Source organism: Lytechinus variegatus, chromosome 2, assembly GCF_018143015.1.
Source record: "Lytechinus variegatus isolate NC3 chromosome 2, Lvar_3.0, whole genome shotgun sequence".
In the NCBI taxonomy this organism is placed as follows: domain Eukaryota; kingdom Metazoa; phylum Echinodermata; class Echinoidea; order Temnopleuroida; family Toxopneustidae; genus Lytechinus; species Lytechinus variegatus.
The window spans coordinates 70,184,336-70,210,351 of record NC_054741.1 but is presented as its reverse complement, the minus strand read 5'-3'; the positions used below and the strand labels follow the sequence as shown (position 1 = coordinate 70,210,351).

Here is a 26,016-nt window from a genome sequence, read left to right as displayed (position 1 = left end):
GACAGGGTGGAGATTTGACACGTTCTGTCAACAACAAAAAACGATAGCATCAACTATAGGAATGATTAATCCCCTAATGTACATCATGTTTTGGGACCGAGGAAAAGACGCAAACATAATCACGTCTGTCATGAAATATGATTTTCCTGTGTCATGTGATTGTGTAGATTGAATCACCTGATGTTTACAATGAAATAAATTAGGATAGTATGTTAATATTACAAAAATATCTCAGCCAAGGCACTTTAAAATTTAACTTATATTCAATTTTTAGCATAAAGACATGTAATCTCTCTCTCTCTCGATCCCTCGCTCTCTCTAATCTTTCTTCAACAGTTCCTTTAATACTGAGAGTTGAAAAAAAACCATTTGGGTAGATTAATCGTGTAAACACATGGTTTGTTGCAAGGATTTATTTAATTAGCCATGAATTCAGAAACAAAAATATTTGTCTATATCAGACAGTATTGCTTCATCATACAATTACTACAGTGTTCTATTCTGGACAAGAGTAAAGAAAATCACATAATTTTGATAAACCTCACTGTGGGCAGTTTATAGCTCCTATCCTGAATAACATTGAGTAGATTAAATGAGAAATTGATATAACATTATTAGTTTCTTGGTCAACCCTACAATACAGATTGGTGAAAGGAAAAGTCTTTCTGAAGTCTACATGTATGTCTATCTTTATGTGCAGGTACGAGTGAAGATTAGATTTGGGCCTTTCTGAATAGATCTTGACTGGAAAGTCTATGCTCCAGTGATTCAGACAGGGGTCCAAATATTCACCCTCTAATTTTAAACTATTAAGCAACTGCCTGCAGGTTGTCTGATGTCATTATCATCTCCGATTGATTCTTTCCAGTTTGGTCTTAGAATAAGCCGCAAGAAAAGTATGTCTTGCAACTCAAGATATCCAATCGCTAATGTGAATTGATGGTGACATGCACTCCAATGTGACTCACCTATGTATAAAGTTTAGCGTTTTGATTGACTTCATGTTTTCATCGTCATTTTTGAAATTTCCTTTTCTTTATGTAATCATTCTTGCTCTTTATTTCTCTAGAAACCTCTCTCTGTCTCCTTTATATTCCCTCCTTTCATCTCCTTGTTTTATTTATCTGAAAATAAATATTTTATTATTCAACCTGATCCTAACTTAAAAAAAACTCTGAACCCATCTCTCTGCATGTTGAGGTAACCTCTGTGAAAAAAAAGAAAAATTAAGACATTTCATTTACAATACACTTATGATCAATATGTATTTATGTATGTTTTATGTGAGGATGTCAAAAACCTTCTTGAAACAGTCCAATCTACTTATAAGCCCTGCGTGTTTCCATTCACAAACCAATAGAAAGAATAAAGTAACGGATAGCGTCTGAAGGAAAAGTAAAGAATGGGAGACCTGGTAGTTGATGACCCAGTCAGGTGACTCTCTGGGGAGTATAACATAGGGGGGAAACAGGAAATGTAGCAGATTTAAGACAGGAATTGTAAAGTGGCATAGTAGGTTTCGATGGTTGGTTTCCACCTGATAGGGGGCCATTAGAACGGGGATTCTGGTTTTTATCTTCACGTTCTCGTCAGTCCTGAAGAAATGCTTTTGTACAATTATGAGAATTAATTTTTTGTTGTCATATTCTCCCATACAGATTAGGAACATATGGTCTTTATTTCCTGGTTACAACAGTGCATGTTCAGATCAAAGCAAGTTTTCTACAAAACTTCATGTTTTATAATGATTATTAATGATTTTGAACATATCAACATACATTTTGCCCTGGATGCTATGTAGAGCTTCTCTAATATTTTACCATGCAATAGAAAATAATATCTTGTAATATTAGATCAATCATGGTTCATCCTCTAGGTAAAGATCTTAGGCACCATTCTTATCTACTTTCTTAATCAAGTTTAGTAGAAATTACTTTAACATGTAATGGGAAGGCTGGAGCAATCTTGGAAATGATCAAACCAGTTCAGAAAACCAATGCGATTTTCAAGGTCGCTTTGCCTTGTTAAACTGGTTTAAGAGTAGGTGAGGACACAACTGTTTTGGGGGGAGATGATTTTCACACAAAAGCACAAGAATGTGTGCATGTTGGACGCACTACTCAGTACACACTGACCTGTATTCTCGAAAGGGGTTCCATGTCTACTCTACCATGGTACAAAACCATAAGTATGCAGATTACACTTATTTCATCATTTACACTAAGAAAAATCTAATTAAATATGCGCTTTTGGCAAAAGGGGAAGTGCAATAATACGAGAAATCTGCATAAACTGCGATTTTGTACCATAGTACAATTGAAACCTCTTTTGAGAATACAGACAACTGTGTGTAGGAATGCCTACACTGCAGTTCCAAATTTTTGTGTGAAACATCAAGAGACCCACTGAAAGTGTTCCCATAGGACAACACCACCTGACATGAAGCAGGTCTAGAAACCAGTTCAGGAGATGGTGATGAGAACTCTAGCCAAGCGATCTTCTAAAATGTTTTCTGAACTGGTTTAAGGGAAACCCCTTCAAGAAAGTACATAAAAAACAGTGTCTCTGGTCATCTGTGTATGAAATATATAGGATAGTTTGAGCAAATTTAGAAACCTTCTTTATCGTGTCAAAAAAATAGCCAATAATGTCTTTGATATCTTAACGTGCAATGGCAAATAATATCTCACGGTATGAGACCAATCATAGTTCATCCTCTAGATAAAGATCTCAGTCTCTGGTCATCTGTGTATGAATTAGATATGACACTGCTCCAAGGCTGGCTATCCTCAGAGAATCAGTCTGTAATCAGCAGCTCATTTGTAAATGACATCATTACAAACTGGACATGTGTGTTGCATTGGTTGCTATGAATCATCTAAGATAGATATGATGATTAGGGGAGATACCAGACATAAAGAGATGACTCTTTAGAACTGATTCAGAGTGAAATGCCTGTTGGGAACCAGGACGGTTTCACAGACTGTAGTATTGCTCATCTTGGCGAGGTTTTCATAAAAATGAGCAAAGTTTATGAACAGCTTTTCAAAAGAAGAGTTACAGTGTAAAAAGTGGAAAGAGGTCATTTAGATTTGGGGAAGTTGTGATAAAGGGATATATACTTTCATTTGACAAAATAGGCAGAGAAAATTCAATTCGATTTCCATCATAAGCCTGTAATGTTTCAAATTCTCCTTCATTTTGACAAGTAATGTGGTGGACATTGTGGTTTTCAGGAGTTTAATTGATTAGTCTCTCTTTCAGACTCTTCTTTATTGAGATTGAAATTGTTCATATTTGGTTGATATTTAACGCTACTATCTTTTCCCATTCTTTCCATATTTCTTATTTCTCTGTTTATCCTCTTCTTTGCTATCTACTGTAGATAACACAGAGAGCACTGCATGGCTTTGCTGTGTTTTTTTACATTTAGAATTACATGTACATTAAAATGATATGAAGTATTAAAAAAAGAGAAAACTTATGTGTAAAACAGGTCCCCTAAGTAAAAATAGATAAGAAAAAATAGTAACATTTATAAAACTCTTCTCCATTTCCTATGCCATGCTTAGGCAGATCACCAAACAATACTCTTGTTGAGGAAGGTTACGAATACAACTGTAACATACATAGACATAGGGATGTTATCAACAATATCGATAGCTGACAGCCATGTCTATTTGGAAGGAAAGTTTCTTCCAATTTGCCTTTCAACCTTGTAAATAATGTTTTGAATTCTGCTCTACTTCTATAACTATAAACTATAAACATGTATCACATATCACCTTATTCCTATTTTGAAATTGAGAGATTCTCAATTCTTCTTGTGATAGGTTGGGAAGTGCAGTACCCAGCCTAGCAACCCACACCTCGATGGATAAACCCTCTTGAAGAGACAGATTGAGTGATTCCTTAGACACAGTTGATAAGACCATGATCATTCACTGAGAGCCCAAAAGACATTAAATCTCCATGTTTTAAAGGCGGACAATGAGTAATGTCCTTCTAGCAGGGACTAGAGATGATTTACATTACATGATATTCATCTTTGTAGGTCAGACAAAGTGTCTCATATCCATTTCCTTGAGGACATTTCTTCTTGATGATGTACTTTCTTCAGTGGATAAATTTTCAGGAATTGATGTCACAAGTTGGCCTCATCTTGCGATTGGTTCAAATCAATCGCAACTAGAAATCCAGCGACACCATATTTTGTCTTTGAGATCTGAGCATCTTGCTTTTTCTGAAGGACCCCTTCCCAATTTTTAGTGTTATGAAACTTAATTCTTCTGTACCTTCCTCCTTTTAATACTGTAGACCTACAATTATTTGTGGGAACAAAGATGGAGGAGTTGTCTCAAATACACATCTCTTGTCACTTAAGCATTGGCAACTTCCAACCTAAAAGATGTTACTTCTCACTATGGTTACTATATATCCTTGCAAAGTGATGAACATGTCTATGTGCTTAAAATTATTCATGCTCTTGTCTCATTAGATTGTTTTTAGTAAGCAGTTAAACTTGTCAATCAATCTAAGTTATTATTGACATATAACCCAGGCCTGATATAACCTTCAGACATGATTGAAGGTCACCTTTGAATTATTATTAAGACTGAACAGACATTAGTACATTAATATGACCTTCAGACATTTGAGGTTATTATTTAATAATTTCATCAAAGTGTGCAAAATGCCAGATATGTATGTTCCACTTTTATGTTATGAATACTGTTCTAAAAATAGCAGGGTTATGAATAATGTTCAGTTCATGTGTCATTGTGTGAATTCAAATTGCTTCTACTTGCTAAAATTGATGCATTTAAAAAGTTGATAGACTATTTAGCATTATTATCAAAATCTGAAAGTTCACTGCACTTTCACTTGCATGTTCAAGGAGTAAGAACACATTTTAACTCTCTGGGATAATAGTTTGACAAAATTCATAAGTACTATCATCACCAAGTTCATGAAATTTTGATACTTCATTTAGCTATTGCTTTGAAAAGCTATTACATTTGCTTTTGCAAAAATAATACACTAAGTTAAGAATATATATTCTGCAATATTACTTTAAAGGGGTGGTTAGGGCTGAAAATATTTAAATAGAGTAAAATTCACAAAGCAAAATGCTGAAAATCTCATCAAAATCGGATTACAAATAATGAAGTTATTGAATTTTAAAGTTTATCAATATCTTGTGAAAACAGTTTTAGGAACATCATCATGAATTAGAGGTGCTGATGATGTCATATCTCCACTCTCCTTTTTCTCAAGTTATTACATGAAATCATAAATGTTTCATTTTGTCATACATGTGTGAATGATGTGTCTCCATTATGATGAAATAAGTTGCAGCAATAAATAACTAATGCACTTAATCAGTTGTCAGTCCAATTGTTATAGTTCTTGGTAGAAAATGTTTGAATATACCTAATTTCATATAATGAAATTCAAAAGAACAAGTGGAGACATGACATCATCAGCCCACCTAATGAATATTCATAAAGACATGCCTTGAACTGATGCACCGGAATAATGCAAATCTTTAAAATTCAATAACTTTGTTATTTGTTATCCGATTTTGATCAAATTTTCAGCATTTTGCTCTGTGAATTTTACTCTATTTATTGAGATATAAATAGCTCCAGGCTGGACAATCCCTTTAATAGTAGGTAGTACTAATAACACTTGACCACATATGAGTTCTCTGGGTGTTGACATCAAATAATAAGAATGGATTGATTGCTGAGTGATGTTTTTATCTAATTGACACAGATTACGGTTATGATATATATCATCATGTAATACAATAAACCATCAAGGAGAAAATCACATCCCTTCCAATTACAATCTGACACCAATGCTGCCATATTTATGGTAGGGCTGAGACAGTGGTTTCCCCAATTGTCAGATGTGGTTGAGGGTTTTTTTCCTCTTTGACGAGACATAGTAAGATAAGCTCTCCTTCTGTCCTTCCGCATGTTTACTCATGGTCCTTTGGCCAGAGGTGAAGATGGATTGAAGACAGGCTTACGGTTATGCAACAATTTGTTCAGAAAATTAGCAGAGGTACTCTGAGATTTCTTGGGTAATAAGATGAAATAAGATGAAATGAATTAAATTTACACAATAGTATTTATAAAGCAACATTATTGCTGTACTGTATCTAAAGCAGGTTATTTGCCATGTCATCTCGATTTTTCCTTTCTCATTTTAACTCATTAAATTATTAATTTTTAAATTCCTAGATCCAGTCAAACAAAGATGTCTATTGCCCTTGATAATTATTTTTTCTCAAACTGCCTTTTTATATGAAAAAGTGTCATTTTAAGTAGTAACTTTACCCTCATAATAAAGTTTAACGCCTGACATTCTACCAGAAGCAATACCACAGATAATACAATGTATCTAACCCTAGGTATTGTTATCAGGGTTTCATCGAAAAAGCAATGTCATGATTCGTATGAAGGTCCAAGGTTCATGATTAATTTTAGAAGTTTATATGTGATCAGCATCAGTAAACATGTGTTTCTGCATTGTCATTGATCAGTATTTTGGTTATCAAATCCCAGGCTGGCCAACAACAAAAAATGCATCAAACATCTAGTCTGATTTTATTAGAAATGTTGTAACCATCGGGGTCAGATTTACTTGTGTGTTGATTCAATAATCATTGAGTAACTTTATTTGGTGGACCCATGGGATTTAGGTGCAGGCTTTACCCTTCAAGAAGTTGGTAGCTGTTTGGAAACAGGAATAATTCATTTTCACCTGAAAATGTAAGCTTGGGGCGATTGCGCAAATCTCAGATCTGTTTGTGATCATCCTGTAGAGAGTTGAAAATGCACTACTTGTGACAGTTAGACATCCAAGAATTTATACTTTTTAGGGGGGGCTTGAAGAACAGGACCCTTTCTTTTTGACAGAAAAAGTAAATGCATTGGTATCCATCAAGATATGGTCACTTTTTCTACTTGAATTCATAGGAAGTACGTTCTGATGGCATCACTTCAGAAGTTAATTGTATTAAATCTCATTCAGTGTGAATCAAATCGAATTCTTTTTGTCGTAGGAACTGGTTTGGACCAATATGATCTCATCAGTCAATTATATTGCTTTTATGTTGTTTATCACTTTGCTAGTATGATTTTATTGATAATTTTATGCCTTCAAAGTGGTCAAATTTACCTGTGCTTATGATTGTGACAAACATTGTTCTTTCCTTCTGTGAAGCATCTTCAAGCTCTGTAAATATTCCGAACCCCCTTCCATTGCATTCTCTTGTCAGGTTTTCAAAATGCGAGGGATATCATTAGAAATGTATGAATGGATAGAATGTGTTTTCTTATCCTAGCAAATAATTTTTGATTAACCATCCCTTTTCTAATCAAATACCTACAGGTAATATAGTATGGCTGGACCCACACTCGGCTGCCAGGGCCCTTCTAGGTATGAGCAAACCTAGAGAAGGCTACTTCAAGCTTGGTCTGAAGAACCTAGCCCAGTCTAGGCATCTTATACAAGAGGAACAGGTCCAAGCACCCCAACCCAGTGTAGACCAGGACCCAGAGCCAATGGAAGAAGGAGGAGGTACAAGTTCTTTCCTAGACCTTTGGTCTTAGTTCATATTAGCTATAGGTAGCATTTTAGGATTTAGGGTATTTTAATGACTTGACAAATAACTAGAATATGAATGGCAAAGTGTGTGCCCGAAGGTTCCTTGTTAAAAAAAAATTGATAGAGAATTTAAAGTGTGGTATTTCAGTCTCTTGCATAGTCCAGCAAGCCAAACCCAAAACTAACAATAAATCACCTCAAATGTAATGAGAGATTTTCATTGAGATTAAGAGGCACATCCTTAGCTTTAGAATTATATACAACTTGTCAAAATTGATCAACAAAAACCCACACAAGTACTCAATTGAATGCAAAAGAAATTCAATGAGATTTTCAAGGAAGCAAAAAAAAATTCAGGGCTCATTCAAGCATTAGATATTTTCAAATAATGGTGTCAAAGAAAATCTTGTATCTTGTCTTTCATTCAACTGTATGAATGATAAGAATGACTCTTCCAGATAAGCTTATTTTCAAACTTGTGCTTTTTCAAGGCTAAATTACTTAGTTTGGCTACTTACAGAGAAACTATAGATTACATTTATTCAAATATTCTTGAAATTCCTTTGTCTTAAACTCCCTCCTATTTTTGTATGGTGAAAATTTCAGTTGTTATAAACCCGTCCCAATTTTCAATTTACTGTAAAAGTGTGCAAGTTCAACATATGCTCTTGTGTAAATGTTTATTTTTAGATGTATGGAGTTTGAAAGTTTACTCAAGATTTAATGATATCTAGCTCAATGCATCTCACTTTATTTGACAAGAACTTTGTATTCCATCCCCTATATAGAAATAAGTCATGGCAAATACCCCAAATTCCACCAATGTAATATTTAGAATCATTCATGTATTTTATCTGAGTCATTAGTTTATTAATAAAGCCATTGGAACTTGTGAAATATGTGAATGAACTAGGTAAACATACTAAAGAGTTTCGTTATCAAAATATCAAGATTAGGAACATGTGTAATTTGTATTGCCAAATATTTATTCAGTCTTGTTAAATAAGAATATCAGTTCTCAAGCATTTTTTTTTTGGGGGGGATAATTTTGAAATTGATTTATCATTGAAAAATAAATCAAGAAGGGATTCTGATGAGTTATTCATTAAACTTTATCTGGCAAAAATGAAAAATTCGCCAGATATCCGGGCTCTGATTTAAAAAAAAATCCAATAAATTCAAGCTTCATTTGCACTTGATAAATGGTGCAGATAAAATTGCTAGAGTTAATTATGATTCTTTGAAAATGTAGAATATTGTAATGAGAAAAATAACATATTTAATTGGTCTTATTTTGGGGGGAATGGTACTTGAGGACAAAACTTATTGCTAACTGGTTATTTGCAGTCATGTTTATCATCATAAAATGGCAAAAATAATCTGATTTCTTAATTTTCTTTGACTTAGATGAAGAAGAAGATGGTGTAGATTTGGTGAGTGACCTTGAGACTGGTGAGAAGGTCAGACCAGCAGCTACTAGAATCATACCCACCTCAACCAGTTCACATTCAAACTATGGTAAGAAATTTTTACATTATTGGTTGCACATTTTCTTCTTTTTTGTGTGAGAAATATTATTAAGAAAAAGTAACTTTTCTTTCACCTCAGAATGAAATGCAGTCATTCCTTGTGCCTTAAACTTCAATACTAATAAGGTAATGTCCACTTTTCAAATGATTGGGTTTTTTTATTGGTAATGTGCATACAGTAAATATGTGTCATTGGCTGTATGAGAAATACTGCTTAAAAGAATTCCCATGCAGTGAAATGAATTTGATGCTTATAAAAATCAGCCTCCATGCATAATTTGACTTTAAATGAAATGCAAATATATTTACTATTCATATATAGCTGCATAGCTTCTAAATCTGTCTGACTCGCAAGGAATTTGATTTATACATGGTGAATAACTCATGTTTTGCATAATCCTGTCTAGAATATTTCGACATATTCAAACTGAAGAATATTTTGATATTGACAGGAAGCAGAAGAGATGAAGGTATGGAAGGCATTCAGTTAGGTGATGAAGATCTAGGTCCAGTAGATATCACACATGAAGAGGCTCTCAGAAGAGGAATAACACATCATAGTACAGACCAAATACTCATGAGATACGCTACCAGAGGTGGGCATTCGTATTGATATGTACAAACAGTCATTTTGAACTGGGATATTGGCTCACTTTATACACAAATGAAATCAGAAATGAAATCACGTACAATAATACACTGATAATTTTCAGTGTGTATTAATTTGAAAGAAAATCATACTGATATATCCGTTCAGCAGTAAGAGATATGTTTCTGATATATTGAGTGCTCATACAAGTTTCATTATTGTATTAGAGAATATAGTCATACCAATTTTAAGTGAACTATTCATACGCTACGAGGGTTAACTGAATGATGTCAAATTTATATGAGTATCAGTTGATAATATCTCTCTGTTCTCAATCTTTATTACAAAAATATATCATGATATATTACTACTTCAGCTTTATTACCAAATTAATTACATTAGTCATTTGAAATTAAATAATTGAATTATCTGCAAAATTCATACCATCAGTCAGTGTGTTTAAACATGTACGTGTCTCTTTATATGTATTATTTTTCAGATGATGTGAAAGCAAAAGGGGCATATAAACACAGCCAGTATTATGTCAAATATGGCAATCCTAACTTTGGTGGGATGAGGGGGCTTATCACACAGTCAATGTAAGTCAACAATTGCTATTTCAATCCACCCCTTTTATTCCCTTTCTACCTCCCCCTCCCCCTTCTCTCTCTCTCTGTTCTTTTTATTGTTTCTCTCTTCTATCACTGTACAGACTCCAAGTTTTCTTTCTCCTTTTTTTCATAATATCTCTCTTTCTATTCTTCTCTTGGTTTTTTTTTCTGTCTCTCAGTATATATGTATCTATATTTCTTAAATTTTCCTCCTCCCTCTTACAATTTAGTAATGCAATTTGCCTATAATTTACCTATAGTAAAGCATTTTTTCAAAATCTTATTCTTACTTCTGACATTTGGTTTGTGTTGCTTTGTTTATTTGTGTTTTCATCACGTATATATGCATGGTTGCTGACTTCATAGAATAACACAAGAAGGAACACAGACACAAAGAAGTCGGCTATCATCCGTCTAATTCATTGATATCAAATCAACAGCTGCAATCCTATACTTGGCACATGGGGCAGTCGATTCATTAGCTCGCTACACACAAAAATCAAAGTTGGGTCAGTTCTCCCAAATTTGCTCCAAATGAGAGTTTCCTTCAATTTATCAGAGAGGATGATCCAACGTCCCATTTTCAGACAAAGATGTAATTTGTTTCTGCGGCATGAATTATGAATCTGGCTTATACCCATGGGGTTTAATGTGGAGTATGTGGGATGGGAAAATGAAGTCTGTCTAGTATTGTTGGGAATTTAATGAAATTTGTTAGAATTGCTTAGATTCAAGATGACATTCATGACATTACTATCTGCGGTGGGTTTTAGGCATATGATGGTATTCTCACAATTAAAGCTAGGACTCTGTCTAGACTATGGTAACAAGAATTTGAGTTCATGTTCTATGGTGTACTGGGGTTCATCTCTCTCCTTTGTTAGTCTTGAGATAATCTGCTGAAACTGATTTCTCCACACTATTATCTTTTATTTTCCCATTGGATGTCAAGAAAAAAAAAGAGAAATACTCGTCTTAAAGCAGCATTTCACTGTTTTTTTTGTGTTTTTTTTTATCAGGCCTTGTTGCATCTCAGAATTTACATGTTTATAGATTTGAAAGCAAGATGACCTAGACATTCCCTCAACTCTTTGTTGCAAAGGTTACTAAACATATAACTTTCTCCAAAGATTTGTCTGTAAGAAAGGATCAAACTGTATATTATCAGGCCTTGACAAATTATTTGCTAATATTTCAGATTAAGCAATATATTTGTAACTTTAAATGACATTGCTTGAAGAATTCTCTTCCACTGTTTGTTGCTGGGTTTTGCTATATTTTTCTTAAGAGATCATTACTTAGAACACATAAAAATGTTACTTTACCAGCCCAGAAAATCATTTGAATTTCAAGTTATGCAACATGTTTCTAGTTATTTCAATTTCAATTTAGTATGTTGATGTTTTTTCGTAAAGGAATTACTTTCTCAGCAGATCATTGTTAAGAACAGATCAAAATTTTACATTGACAAGCCTATACAATTCATTTTCTTTTGTACAAGTACAGAATGTTGCCACAGAAGCAGAAACTTGTTTCTCAATGTGATGATGTACAAGATGAAATGTATGTTATATCTATAGGAAACAGAAGATCCGACAGGGCAAGTACATCCCTGGACAGGCTCGGAAGAGGAGGTACGAAGAAGACTCAGATGGAGAGAGGGAACTAGAAGAGGAATGGCCTAGGAAACGCAGAGTACCTGGTAAGATGACTGGGAGAGTGTTTCACAAAGCTTGGTATCGGCAAACTACCAGCTGCTGTTATAAGCTACTGTAATCCTTGCAATTGATTGGCTGCTGGTGAATTTAACATGTAATACTAGATTTCTGGTTTTATGAAACAAGGCATGCGTTCATAGTGCTTATTATCAAAGGTAAATCACTGGTTTCTTTTATGAGCTACTGAAATCCTGGTTTTGAGTGACAAAGATCCATTTTATAATGGATTCCTAAATGTTTGTTATTGAATAGAAGTTTTCTAAAAACAGGTATGCATTCAATGGGAAGTTCAAGCAAGTATTAATAGGCTAATGAAAATTGGTCATCTCATCTTCTAAGAGCAAGTTTGTAATGGATTTCAAATATTTGTCATTGACAAGTTTAATAATAACAGTGTATTATTTCAAAAGCTTGCTATCTATTTAAAGTTTCAAGCTAGTGTTAATTAGCTATTGTAACTCTATCTTATTGGCCAGCATCAAATTTTTGGTTTAGCTTTGCAGAATTTGCACATTTTTATATGAATAAGTTAAAAAGGAAGAACCAAGAAAAAAGATAAGACTTGTAATTATGGGGTTAATCACTAAATTCCCATGCAGATATTGGCAGAAGATGAATGTCATCTTGGCTTGCCTTTAAAAATTGTGCAATTAAACTCCATTTTACATCAGAGAGATAGGATTGACATCAATTTATTAGCCACAATCACTTTGTATTAATCTCAAGTCCTTGTAAAGATGGATCATTACATTCTGTTTTATTATTAACAAGTACAAGAAGTAACCACAAAAAGGAGGAAGTTGCTGAAGTTTCTGTCTCATAAAAAAATGATAATGTGAGCTGTTTGGTAAAAGAGATTAAATCACACATGGAAAGTAATAGATTGGGACTACAGGAATTGGATCAATCAGGTCATATCCATCTACGGTCAGTTGACGGTGAACTGCTTATAACCTGAGGAGAAGAAAGATTTATTGCTTCAGGCTGAAACACATCTTTCATCGCTTCCTTGAGAGAATCGGTAGTTAATCCTTGTGCCAAGATTCTATCAAAATCACTTTGGTTGGTTTTCGTGGAAAAATTCTCTGTTTTGATCAGTTAATGAACTTATAGCTGATAGTTGTAGGAAAATTGTTGCTTCTCAGTAAGATTTAGACTGGGTAGTAAGAAAAAAATTGAATATCAAAAGATGAATTTTCTTCTAAAGAATTAAATTTTCATTAAAAAAACCATAAGTGCTGGTTGAAATTAATACAATTCTTGAATAGGACAAATCAGTTTTCTCATATTTTCAGACAGGTTAACAAACGTAGCCAAGGATGAAAATAGTTTAGTTTTCAACTCTTCAAGAGAGATCACTGTCAAAGCAAAAGCTGCATCACCTCTCTAATACTAAATGTAACATGGTTACTGTAACTGGTCTATGATTTGTCATGAGTGCATTATTAATCATAGGAGCATCAACACCTAAGCTTGAGCTTTAGGCATTTAAGTGTCGACCCTAATCTAACACCAGATTGTGACCTAGTACCGAGGTCTATACAGTTTGACAGAAATAAGGTTCAGATAAAGTTTAGTGTGCATTGGTCACTTTAAGTGTTTTGCTCTGACTGTGATATTAGTCACTGAAGCAATGAAGCTTGTAGGGATTGAGGCATTTTGTTGGGTTAACCCTAAACCCTAGTCTGAACCTAACTTACAAGCAAAGTCTATACCTTACTTTAGAATGAAAGCCCAGAGCAAAAGTCTGGTCACCTTCCTTACACCAGGGGATGTGCATGGGTCACTGGAGCTAATATATGATTTGACTATGAGTGTAATATTAGTCATTGAAGCATTGAAGCGAAGGCAAGGGATTGGGGCTTATTAGATCGGATTTTGGCGCCAGGCTGAATGGACCTAAGGGACTTGCGCGTAGTGAATGAGGTCATGGAGGTATTTTTAGACCAATGAGTTATCCTCGTTTAGAGGTCTGGTTTATGTAGTGAGTGTTTTTGCTGTACCAAAGGCATTGCTTGGGGTCATGTTAGGTCTGGTGTGGGATAACTTGGTTTATAAGGTCAGGGTAAACTGTGAGGTGTTGTGCGAACATTGGAGATCGATGTAAAGTCATATTTGAATTCCTAGCTTCATAGTGTATTGTCAATCAATAAATTGATCAAATGAAAGCAAGCTCAAAGCAAAAGTTGTATTACTTCTCACACCAAATGTTTACAAGGGTCACTGAAGGCAAAAAACCCCCATTTTTTCACTTTAAGGGGGGGGGCTACATTTCACAACCTATAACCTAAATTAACAATATGATAAGCTTTAACATTGTTGTGAATGGGGATATGTGGGGAATTTGTTTTATTTTCCTGGGCGCTTTTGAGCATGGGAGGAGGGGGCAAAATTGCTGTGAGCCCCCTCAGTTGTAATTATTTCCCTCAGTCACTGTGACAGGTCCATGATGGCTGTGACTACCATAGTACAGGAATATCTACTATTCAAGCTGGAACATCGGTCAATTACATTACGACAATCATATAGCGGGATGAATGTAAATGGGGTTTTTGCAAGCTTGGATTAAAACCACTCAAGATGTCCATTTCTAAATTGCACTCAACATTTCTTTGTTCCCTGTTCCCTTTTTGTCTAATTGGCACTAGGCCTGATTGCCAGAAGGTCTATAAATGACCACTTTGGGCCATTGTCACTTGGTCACTTAATTTACCTTTTTAAAGTCAATATACCATTTTATCTTAACTGAAGTGAAAGTAAGCCCAAGAAAATTGGAATTATTTGCCCGTATTCTGAAGTTGGGTTTAACTTAGACCATGGTCTAACTCTGCTAAAATAATGGGAAGCCGAACGTTTCAAAATTTTGTTTACAGTGAATGCTTCTCATGTTTACTGTTCTCTTTACTTATTCTTTAAGGGTGAAGACAGCTGTCATACTTATCCTTCCCAGTCAGCTGATAATGTTTTGGGAGTAAAATGAGCTGATACTTTGAACCTCTACTGTTAGAGATTTATGTAACAACTGGCTTTCCATAGTTAAACCTCAACTTAAAACCAGAGTTTAAATTAAACCCGACTTCAGAATACGGGCAATTGGTTTTAACCAAACAAGATATGAGATGAACTATTTATTATATAGCAAGTGAAAATAAGACCAAATGGTCAGTAGACTGATGGGTTGTAGTAAGAATGATGTTTGGCCATGTGGAAATGAATATCTGATAATTAGACCGAATGGTTTTAGACTTATCAAGACTGTGCCTAGTAATGAGTAATGTACTAATTACTTATTTCTGGGATTAACTGGAATTCTCAAAATGAAACAAAAGCATTATACCACACATAAAAATTCATTAAAGGACAAGTCAACCCGAACAAAAAGTTGATTTGAATAAAAAGAGAAAAATCCAACAAGTATAACACTAAAAATTTCATCAAAATCGGATGTAAAATAAGAAAGTTATGGCATTTTAAAGTTTTGCTTAAATTCACAAAACAGTTATATGCACATCCTGGTTGGTATGCAAATGAGAAGACTGATGACGTCATCCACTCACTATTTCTTTTGTATTTTATTGTGAGAAATATGAAATATTCTAATTTCCTCATTGTCAAGTGAAACAATGATTAATTCCTCCATGAACATGTGGAATTAGCATTGTTTAATACTATATGGTTCAGTCAAGTTGATTCTTATTGTCAAATCTGTAAAAAAAAATAAATATTGTATAATTCAGACAATAAAAAACAAAAGAAAAAGTGAGTGAGGGACATCATTGACTGTCTCATTTGCATGTCACTGAGTTGTGCATATCACTGTTTTGTGAAAAATAAGCGAAACTTTGAAATATCATAATTTTCTTATTTTACATCAGATTTTGATGAAATTTTCAGCATTATGCTAGTTTGATTTTTCTCTATTTGTTCAAAACAACATTTTTCTGGGGTGGACTTGACCTTTAAATGAAAGTCTTTGGAAAGTTTACTTGACTTTAAAATCCATTCTTCTGTCTTTCAGGGAGACTAGAGAGACGGTTAGGGGAACGGGAGACTGGCAGGCAGCACCGCTCACCTCTCCAACGACAACACAGTGAGGACGAGGCCGGCCGGAGCTCTGGGGATGATGAGGAAGAGGAGGAGGAGCAGGAGGAAGGAGTAAGTTTGGAGGCTGAAGTGAGGCATGCGTTGAGAGATCGGAACGATGGCAGACACAAGATGTCAAGAAGGATGTACGCTGATGAAATAGAAGATGAGATTAAAAAGATAAGGTAGGAAAACATGACGGATTCTTATCCTCACTTTCACGCATGGGTAGAATTCATCTTAAAAAAGTTGATTAGTTCAATCAGCTTTAAAGTTGATGTGATATTTTCAGACACAATTTTTTCTATGGTATCATTGGTTTCATTGCACTGTAAAACTACATAAATAACAGCATGAGCTCTGAGCCATTTGTGATTTAAGAAACAAGATGAATTTGGGAAGAATAGAGCAACAAGTATGCTATCTCTGGTTGCAATGGTTCTATGTTTAGAACCCCCTCACCCTTTTCCTTCTATTCTTTCCTCAATTATTTTTTTGTAGAGATATGGTGGTTTAGAGGATTTGTCACTGAAATTATAAGGAGATTTCTTCTATATTTAGAGCTTCTCACCCATTTTTTTCTGTTTCCTTCCCATGTTGATTCCTGTTGCACCTGTTTGAAATAAATGCTGCTATCAGCAAACAATGCTGCAAGTCTGTCACAATCAATTTGTGAAATGACTTCATCTGTTCATTTCATGTAATACAACATTCTACCCCTGTTTTGCTCCATTTTACCAGGGTGGAGGAAGTGTCATTTATATTGAATTCTCTTTGCCATTTAGCCAGCTTGAATTTACCATGCTTTATTACTTTAGGTGAAAATCATGTAACAAAGACAATTTATTCATACACAGAACCTTTATATCAAACCCATTGAAGAAATGTTGCATGCAATTTTGGAGTTCGGAATTGGACTACGAACACCAGGCTCTATGAACTTGAGGGATATATTTCACTTGTAATAATATTGCGACCAGAAGATAAGGGAGATATAAATTATGCCTTATTGAAAACAAGAATATGATTAATATTGTCCTGGCTACTAGTAGCAGTTTATAGACAAGCTTACTGACAGTTTTTCTGGAAGATTTTTCAAAGATTTCTTTAGCTAGATCATTCATTTTTTAGTGCTCATACTGAGCTCAATCTGTCATTTTTCAACACATTAGAAAAATGTGGTTTCATGATGGATAAGCAATTTATTAAGAATGGATGAGTTTGTGGATGGTGTTATTGTAACATTCAGGAGATAAGATCTGTCATTTTCTCATGTGATCTTCCTCTGCCATATATTTAGAATGTTAGAAGTGTGTTGAAATGTTGTTTCGGAATGGTCAGCTTCCTGCTTGTTTAATGAAGATTGTAAGATGATTAGGGCAGTAGTGTGCTGACAAACACCTACAATGTCAGTTTGTATTGTGTTATCATTTGTTTTTTTTCACTGAAAATATTATTTATTCCTATCCACTCAACTCCTCTTTCGTTTTCGTAATCTTCCCCTTTTCTCTTCCTAACCCCGTCTTTGTCTCTCATCCTCACTTATTTCATCCCCTGTGTCGGTTTCTTTTCATTTTGTTTCATATAGCCCCACTCCTCCCATTTCTCTTTATCTTGCTTTCTCGCTTTTTCTTCTCTACCTATCTCCCCTGAATCCCCTCACTATGTCCCCGAGTCCCCTCACAATGTCCCCGAGTCCCCTCACTATGTCCCCTGGATTTCCTTCCTGTATCTCTCCTCTTCCTCCTCTGCCACTACTTCCTGCTCCATATCTCTCCCCTTTTTCTGTCCCCATTTCTCTTCTCTCTATATATTCCACCTCCCATACTTATCTATAAACCTCTGTATCACCTTTTCTTTATATAATTTCCTCTGTAAAAGCTTCTTGTTCTGACGAAGATCTCTTTCCCATTGTTACATTGTACATGTTCTGTGTTGAGTAATTCAGATCAGCATAGAGGAAACATGAACCTCAGTCAACTGTCAAAATGACAGTTACTATGTGATCCTTCCCTCTGCTCCTGTACGTATATTGTCACTAAACAGCTCACTGCTGCTGAATGTTGTTGCTTGCCTTCACCACGAGTTTCACCTTGCGTGCTTCGTGGAGGGGACACCTATCTGGCTAATATTTGTGGTGGAAATTGGGCTCATTTCCCCCACTTGAGCGTAAACCCATTAGGGAATATCCCGTCTGCCGTGATACCAGGTCATGTGACCCCGAATGTGCCGCTGATGAAACATGAGCCTTTAACGACGCTCTGCCGAGGATGTGCCAGCTACGTTTACGACAAGTAAAAAGTTCAATTGGGCAAATTACTTTTGACATTTACCTGTTTATGATCTTTGCTTTATCTTATAATGTCAGTGTAAATGGTTTGGGAAGTTGTTCCAACTCTACTGTTTTTTCTTGTTCAACTGTCACCATGTCTTTGTCATCTCCTCTGCCTCTTTCTACCCTACCACCCCCCCCCCCCCACCCCTTATTCATCTTTGCCCTTTTCAAGTATATTGATATTTGGTTTGGAAATGTACAAGTCCTACACCTTTCAATCATCCTGCATATAAATGGCTAAAGAATTCATTTAGTTATCTCAAAATGTTGAGGTACTTCCCCTTTAATGGCTAACATTATAACTGAGAAACTTACACTTTTGAAAAACTGTAGATGGGGACATTTTCAGGTAATTTGTTTGATAAAAAAAAATTATTTTAAAATGCAAACATATTTTTTGTCTTTTTATGGGTATGGTTTACGGTTCCTGACTGCTAAGAAAGGAAGCAACTCATCAGAAATTTCCCTTTCAAACTCTTTACTTTTTTATAATTACTCAACATAACTTGAAGTGTATTAAAGCTACACTTTGTTTTTATATTTACTTTTAATAAATTGTGTATCATTTCAGATCTTTAAATCAAAAGTTATTGGGCCAAACCACAGAGAGTGTGCAATCGCGCTGATAGGAAAGTGGAAATGGCTGGTCAGTTCAAAAACATTTCCCAATCAAATTAATATAGCTACACCGTCAATCAAGAAATGGAGCCGTGCTGTGTGATGACTAAGTTCTTAACAGACTAAGCTCTCGATTTTCTTGTTTTCTTTAATCCGACACATTAAACAGGTGAAGAGATGTGGCAACAAACTTTTTGCTGGCAGTAATCAAACGATAAATAGAATACAAGGAATGGGGAACATCAAACCTTGAGCTTTTCTATCATGTATCTGTCTCGCTGTAACTACTCGTTTACCTGTTAAAAATCCCTAAATTCATCCTTGAAGCATTTAATAAATATGTATATTTTATCTCTTTATTTATATCCCTCTTTACCTGATTACATTGATACTTTTAATCACTACACACCCCCTTGGAAAAAACTGATATGACAAAATTGTAGGAGGAAAACATTTGTAGGAGGAAAATTATTACTGCTTTTGTCCATGAATACCTTTTTTTTCAACCCCCCCCCCCCTCCCCATTGACAAAATAATGCTACAGGCTCCTTTGTTATTGCAATGATTGTTGAATTCAACTTTTAGTTATGTGTAATTTGGCAACATTCGTGTGCTAATGGTTTTAAGGAAGTCTGTAAAACAGATGAGATTACTATCGGATGTTTTGATAAAATTTGCTGGTTTTATTCTCAAAGAGCAGTTTATATGACAGAGTCAGAAATGTAACAAAGAAATAGAAATGAGACATACGTGTACATGACCCTTGTAATGTTGTTTGATTTTCTTATTACCCTGGTAAGGTGACCTCCTTTTCAGAACCCAGATATTTTGACAGTAGTGAATGACGGGGGATCTTTAAGGTGAAATAACATGCAGATATTGAATTGGATAGGTGTATAGGAAGAGAGTTTATGTATGTGGGTGAGGGTGTGTCACTGTGTGTGTGTGTGTTTGAGGTCAGTATGCAGGGGTAGTCTTCATAGAGAGTTTGTAGCCATTTAATGAGGAGAATTGTACCATCGTTCGTTGCTTCTGATTTTTCAGGTCCTTTCATCCCATAGAGTGAGTGCATGGTGGAACTATAGGCATAACAAGCTTTGTTGTGTAAACTACAAAACTACGGAGCATGAGTAACCAAAGTGCACTGAGAAGCCTCATGATTGCTTTTGGAATGTTAGATCATCTTAAAGAATACTGTCACTGTTCAAAAGAATGAACTGCCATGTGTATATTCTGTTTAAAAGGATGTTATATGTTGCCATGTTAGCAGTGCTATATGGGTTCCATGATATTTGCTCCGCTGCAAATTCTGCATATTAATGGAATGATTAACTTCAACCCTGGATTTAACAATATACCCTATCCTAAACATAAAACCATATTGCAACCCTAACCATAACTCTAGTTCTTAGATAAAATAAAGTCCGGAGCAATTGTCAGCAGAGCAAATGTCGTGCCACCGTTATATGGAGCCTCCTCAAAATTTTCTCATTACTGTATATCTGTTTATGCTATCATTGTTTGCATTAATAATTTTTTTTTTCACTGAGGAACTCCAAAACACATTCATGAGTTATTGAATTGACACTGCACAATATTTTGCCAGAATGTATTGATTCCAGATATATGTACACACACACAGCCAAGTCAAGTTTAGTTGAAATAAAACTGACGCAGATATTTTTTACAGATTCTTCACTTTGGAAGTAATTTATCTTAGATTCTGTAAACCATGACTGGATAATGGTTGTCCTAACTGCTATTTTATTTCTGGAAACTAGATTAAAGTTGCAGGAATAGTGATGGGAATGGGTTGTAAAATTACAAAGAGATTGAATTTGAAACTTAGTAAAACTTATTTCTAAACCTATGGCTTTATTGTTTCTTTGTTTTAGTCCTAAATGAATTAAAAATTTCAAATAAACCAAAGATGTGTATTTTTTTTCTTATTTTCTGTTTGCGTCACAGAGATACTGTTGATGTCCAGCAAGCCACTGAACAGGTTGTGACTGATGCACGGGAGAGATTAAGACAGAGCCAAGGTCAGGGTCAAGAGAGACTGTCAGTCAAGAGTCGTCTAGGAGCCCTCGTTGGTCACTCAGTGACCCCTGCCCCATCCATGGAAAACCTCAAGGTGATCCTAGATGTCAATGATCGTGTGTCTGAAGGTTGGCAAAGTAGCGAAGAGGAGGAGGGCAGCGAGTCATTTCATGAGGACGTAGACTACGAGAGTGATGAGATTGACCTTGGCAATGACCTGAGGTCAAGGTTGAGTCGCAGGAAACCTGAAACATCCCAATTTCGACCCGGGTTCAGAGAGTCCGACACAAGACCAGCCTTCCTTGAAAATCTTCCCTCCCTTCAAATTGAGATCAGAGAAGAACACTGAAACAACTTAACCTTATGACCTTCATCAAGGTCAAGTGGGTCATTTATTACACCAGAGGAGAACATGAACTTTGCTATGCTGACCATGAACTGAACTGACCTATGACCTTCTAGGTCAAATGGTTATTTTTTTAGATAAGAAAAGAATGCTAATAATTGCAATAGGGTGACCCTGAATTGAACTGACCTTTCTCGGGGTTGAATGAGTCATAAGTTATATCCAAGCAATAGTTTGAGCCAAGTCGCTGCTCATTCTTTTTTTTCATCCCTAGGATTTTGATGGTATCTAGTAAATTATTCTCCCCCCCCCAAAAAAAAAAAATGAAATGTCTACACATGTGCCCATTAAAACAAACATTTTAGGAAGGGATTTTATGATTGATGCAATACAATCAATCGTAAAAAACAGTCCTATTATGAATTGTTTAGCATTGTGCAATGGGGCCTGTCTTATTATTAGAAGTTGTCATTAATAAATGTCAATCTCAGATGGAGATAAATCTTGATTCTTATAGATAAGTACACAGTTGAAATTAATCTTAATTTGAGATTCATCCCATTTTGAGATTAATTCTAAGAATCAAGATGTGATTGTGAATTTAGATTTGACCCTGACTTGGATCATTCATAAATGTGAAGTGAATGGAGCTTAATTGAATTTGCCACTCTTTGAGTTAAATGCCTGGCTGGATACTGCTTTTCAAAAAAAAATATTGACCAGCAAATGTATTGTTTGTATTTGAATATCAAATGTTTGTTTACATTCTTTTGTTAATTTTTAGATAAATTAAAGTTTTGTTAATTTTTAGATAAATTGCATACAGCAACAAGGTTTACTTGTGTTAAATAATTTTAGATTGACAAGAAGACTTGAATCAGTTAGGAAAGTTGCAACTAGAAAAAAATGCTATGTAACTTTGTTAACTTTATTATTACATATAGTTGCATGTTAATTTTAATTATTCTTTTTGAGTTTGAGTTCTTTACTTTTTTTTGGGGGGGGTAATTTTTTTTCCATGATGAGTGCAATGAAATTGGATTCATTCTAAATCACCAGTAATCAAGATTTTGATATTCAAGTTATTCTTTGTGAATATGAAAATGCATTGTAAAATATAACAAAATAATGTACAAAGTGGGAGGGATGCATTTTTGTACAGATTATAAATTTTCATATCTTTCATACATTCTTCTGTATATAAAGAGTAATGAAATATTGAACCTCCATTTATAACATTTTGTATGGAAGATGAGGAAGTAGAATTCTGGACTGAGAAAACAGAAGTTGACTGTATATTTTCATATTTCAATTGAAATTGATTATTTAAGGGGGTTTGTTATTGATGATTTTATAGTTTTGATATATATTTGGGGGTACTTAGGAATTTTGAAATTGTAAGACAACTATTGAATTGTCTTTGTTTTCCTTTTTGCTTATTACAATAACCGTGTGTTTCATTTCTGAATGATTAACTTTAAAGCATTTGACCAATTTGAATAAAGATAAAATGAGAGTTTAAGGTAAGCCACCTGGCTTGCTGGTTTGCTTTAACCCCTGATGAAATGGGATCATTGCCATCTTCTGAACGACACCTTTATCAATATATCTATAAACTTACATTAATACCAAGTGGTTCGTATCCATCCCTTGCTTGTGAAAGCAATACACCATCTGAAGACGGTGTAGTTAAGTAGATTGTCAGAACCCCGGTTTCTGAAGTTAGTCTGTCATCTCGACGATGTAGTTTCGTAGAACTTTCGGGGAAGACTTCATTTAAAAAAAAGCCAAATGCTCTAATCAAAAGCCTTTTTTTTTCTTTATAAATAATTAAGGATAACTTGTTGAATGTATTTGAAATGAGAATGTCTCAAGTGCAATATATGCAGCATTTGCTTTCTTACAGTAAATGTAGGATTCTATCATTCTTGTTAACTATTACTATTGCATTTATAAATTAAGGTCACATTTTATGTGTAGTTGGCTCCGTTATCTGATTTTGATTCATCCAGTCTCCTCTCCTAACCAGTCCCTTCTGACTAGTTTAGTTCACTCCCCTTCCGGTTCAGCTAAAACCTTTTTATTATTATTTTTTCACTTTTTTTCATACAGAAAGACATCTTTGATCATTCAAAATTACTCACATCACCAAGGAAATTAATATTTAAAACAAACAGACCTGTATGAAAAATAATAATGCATTTTCTCAAGTGCTCACTTCCACTCTGAATAGTCTTGTTTAGGGATCAATTGTTATGATTGCCATCGGAGAGTTCGATCACAGTTACCATCTTGGCAAACAAGGATTTCAAGATATAAATATTCCTGCTAGGTTAATCATTTTCATTTCCTGGGTCAAGGGCAGCACAGTATTGATGTTATTCCTGCTGAAGAAAATTGGTGCCATGGCTGTGATTATAAGCCAAGACTCTAATCTAAAGGCCAGATCAGAGATAGAGAATCACAATGTCATAGAAATGATGTACATCTACATTACTCTAATAATGTTGATGTGCTCCAATCCCATTGAGCTCGGAAGCCTAGGATATTAAGTCAGGTTGAATACAATCAATGATTTTATACCACCAAAAATAGGTTCTTATGAAGTTAAGAAAAATTGTTTTAAGGGGTTGTGTTATTATTAGTTCAAACTTAGGTGGAAGATACTATATAGTATTATAAGTCTGTTTTTTCAAGTTGTGTTCTTTCTTTCTTATATACCTCATGAGAATGTTGTATAACTTTTGTACGAAAGATAAGAATTCAAGTTTATGAAACGTGTGCCAGTGACTGGCTGATGTAAATAAAACGGCAAAAAGAAGTGAACTTTTTTGTGGAATTTAGTATCTGTGTGGTAACTTATCATCATAACTATAACCATCATCTGTCAAGACTATCATCATCATTGCCACCATCACCACCAATTTCCATCATCCCCACTACTATTTGCTAGTAAAATACTGGAATAGCATTGTCAGCATGAAAAAGAAGTTAGAAATTGGAACTACCTACCGGTATGCATTTTAGTCAGACTCAAACACAGACCAATGTTCAACTCGGGCGAATTCATCTCTCAGGCATACTGCCCTACTTTGACAAAAGGAGGCAAGAAACACCTTTCTGGTAACCAAGACTGAGATTTTGTGTTTACATTCTACAAATTGATTTCTTCATCCAGGCAAAATAACACAAAAAACACTATTGGGCTGCTAAGTATGAGATATGGCTGGTTTGTTAACCATTGTAGTGATGTATTGGTGTCTGTGCAAATCAAAGACATCTTTTCTTCTTTTACAGGAAATTAGTTTGTTTCTTGCCTCCTTCTGCCATTGTACAAAGGCATAGATGCAATAGACCAAACATTGTTCATGAATCAAGAGAAAGAATGAATAAGAAATAAACAGGAAGAATACAAAAGAAAAAACTTAATTTATTTCATATAATCTGTAACAAATACCATTAAAAGATTTACTACTTCATTGAATATATAGCATCTACACAATACATTGCAGATTTCATAACAACCACAATGTAAATATTGAAAAAACCTTCAGCTGATCAACCCAATTCATGGGATGTTAAATGACTTAAAGTAAACAAACCTTAATCTTTACTGTACGTGGGTGTGCCATTTTGTGTGTGAAATTATACACCACTTCAACATGGCAGGGCATTGAAATGCACGTTTTTGAAAATTCATTTTTAGTCATTTTCCAAAAGTATCTGATTTTAAAATGATTTCTGTAGAGATCAAATACAAACATGGAAACTGGTCCAGATTATGCCCATTCATTTTATTTGGCAAGCAGGATTACGCTCCTTGGCCCTAAGTTACGCAAGAGTGTACGATCAATTACAAAAAAAGTAATGGCCAATTTTTATTTACTGCATTTTGTTCCCAAATATCCAGCTTCAACTAAATAACATTGTTTCAAATAAGCAATTGATCAAAATACAAAGTGACCCATATTGTCTTTCACACAGTATTCTTGGTAGAACAGGCAACACTTCCTAAAACTGGGAGAGAGCAAAATGAATGGTACTATAAAAAAAGGTTACAAATTCTCTGCATCGTGCATGCAAAACAATCAATACTCACAGCAAGGCTAAAAAGCCAACCAAGCAAACTTACAATCATTGATCCATTTCCCTTTCAAAAAGGGAAAAGGGGAAAATTTTATACAGCATACATGCATAGAAAGCGTGCCAATTGGTAGATTTGCAGTCAAATGTCACTCAAAACTTTAAAATTCTCTCACTCCCCTTTAATTTCTTCCTATCTATAGTTGGTCTTCAATATTTTAATGGGAAAACTTGAGAATACAATATAAATTTAGTCATTTACATATATCTAGTTTGGGATGATTTGATTCTTCAAATATTTACAACAGGTTAAACTTAGCACAAAGGATTTATACTGACAGGACAAAAGTTTAGATAAGAGTTAGACAGTATCTAAAGATTTGCTTCATGTTTAGAATACTTCAATATTTTACTATAAAAGACATTAAGATTAATTAATGATCT

At 34.7% G+C, this 26,016-nt stretch overlaps 1 protein-coding gene across 1 annotated transcript in view; it reads left to right on the top strand.

The window, feature by feature from the left end:
* LOC121408851 (nuclear cap-binding protein subunit 3-like) overlaps positions 1–24,298 on the top strand; it is a 70,186-nt gene extending 45,888 nt beyond the window's left edge. The window contains exons 5-11 of the mRNA XM_041600525.1: positions 7,405–7,593; positions 9,028–9,138; positions 9,602–9,745; positions 10,238–10,337; positions 11,930–12,051; positions 16,086–16,335; positions 21,072–24,298. Of these exons, the coding sequence (XP_041456459.1) occupies positions 7,405–7,593; positions 9,028–9,138; positions 9,602–9,745; positions 10,238–10,337; positions 11,930–12,051; positions 16,086–16,335; positions 21,072–21,492 (1,337 nt within the window). The 3' untranslated portion in view covers positions 21,493–24,298. The remainder of the gene's footprint in view (positions 1–7,404; positions 7,594–9,027; positions 9,139–9,601; positions 9,746–10,237; positions 10,338–11,929; positions 12,052–16,085; positions 16,336–21,071) is intronic.
* Positions 24,299–26,016: the final 1,718 nt, after the last annotated feature.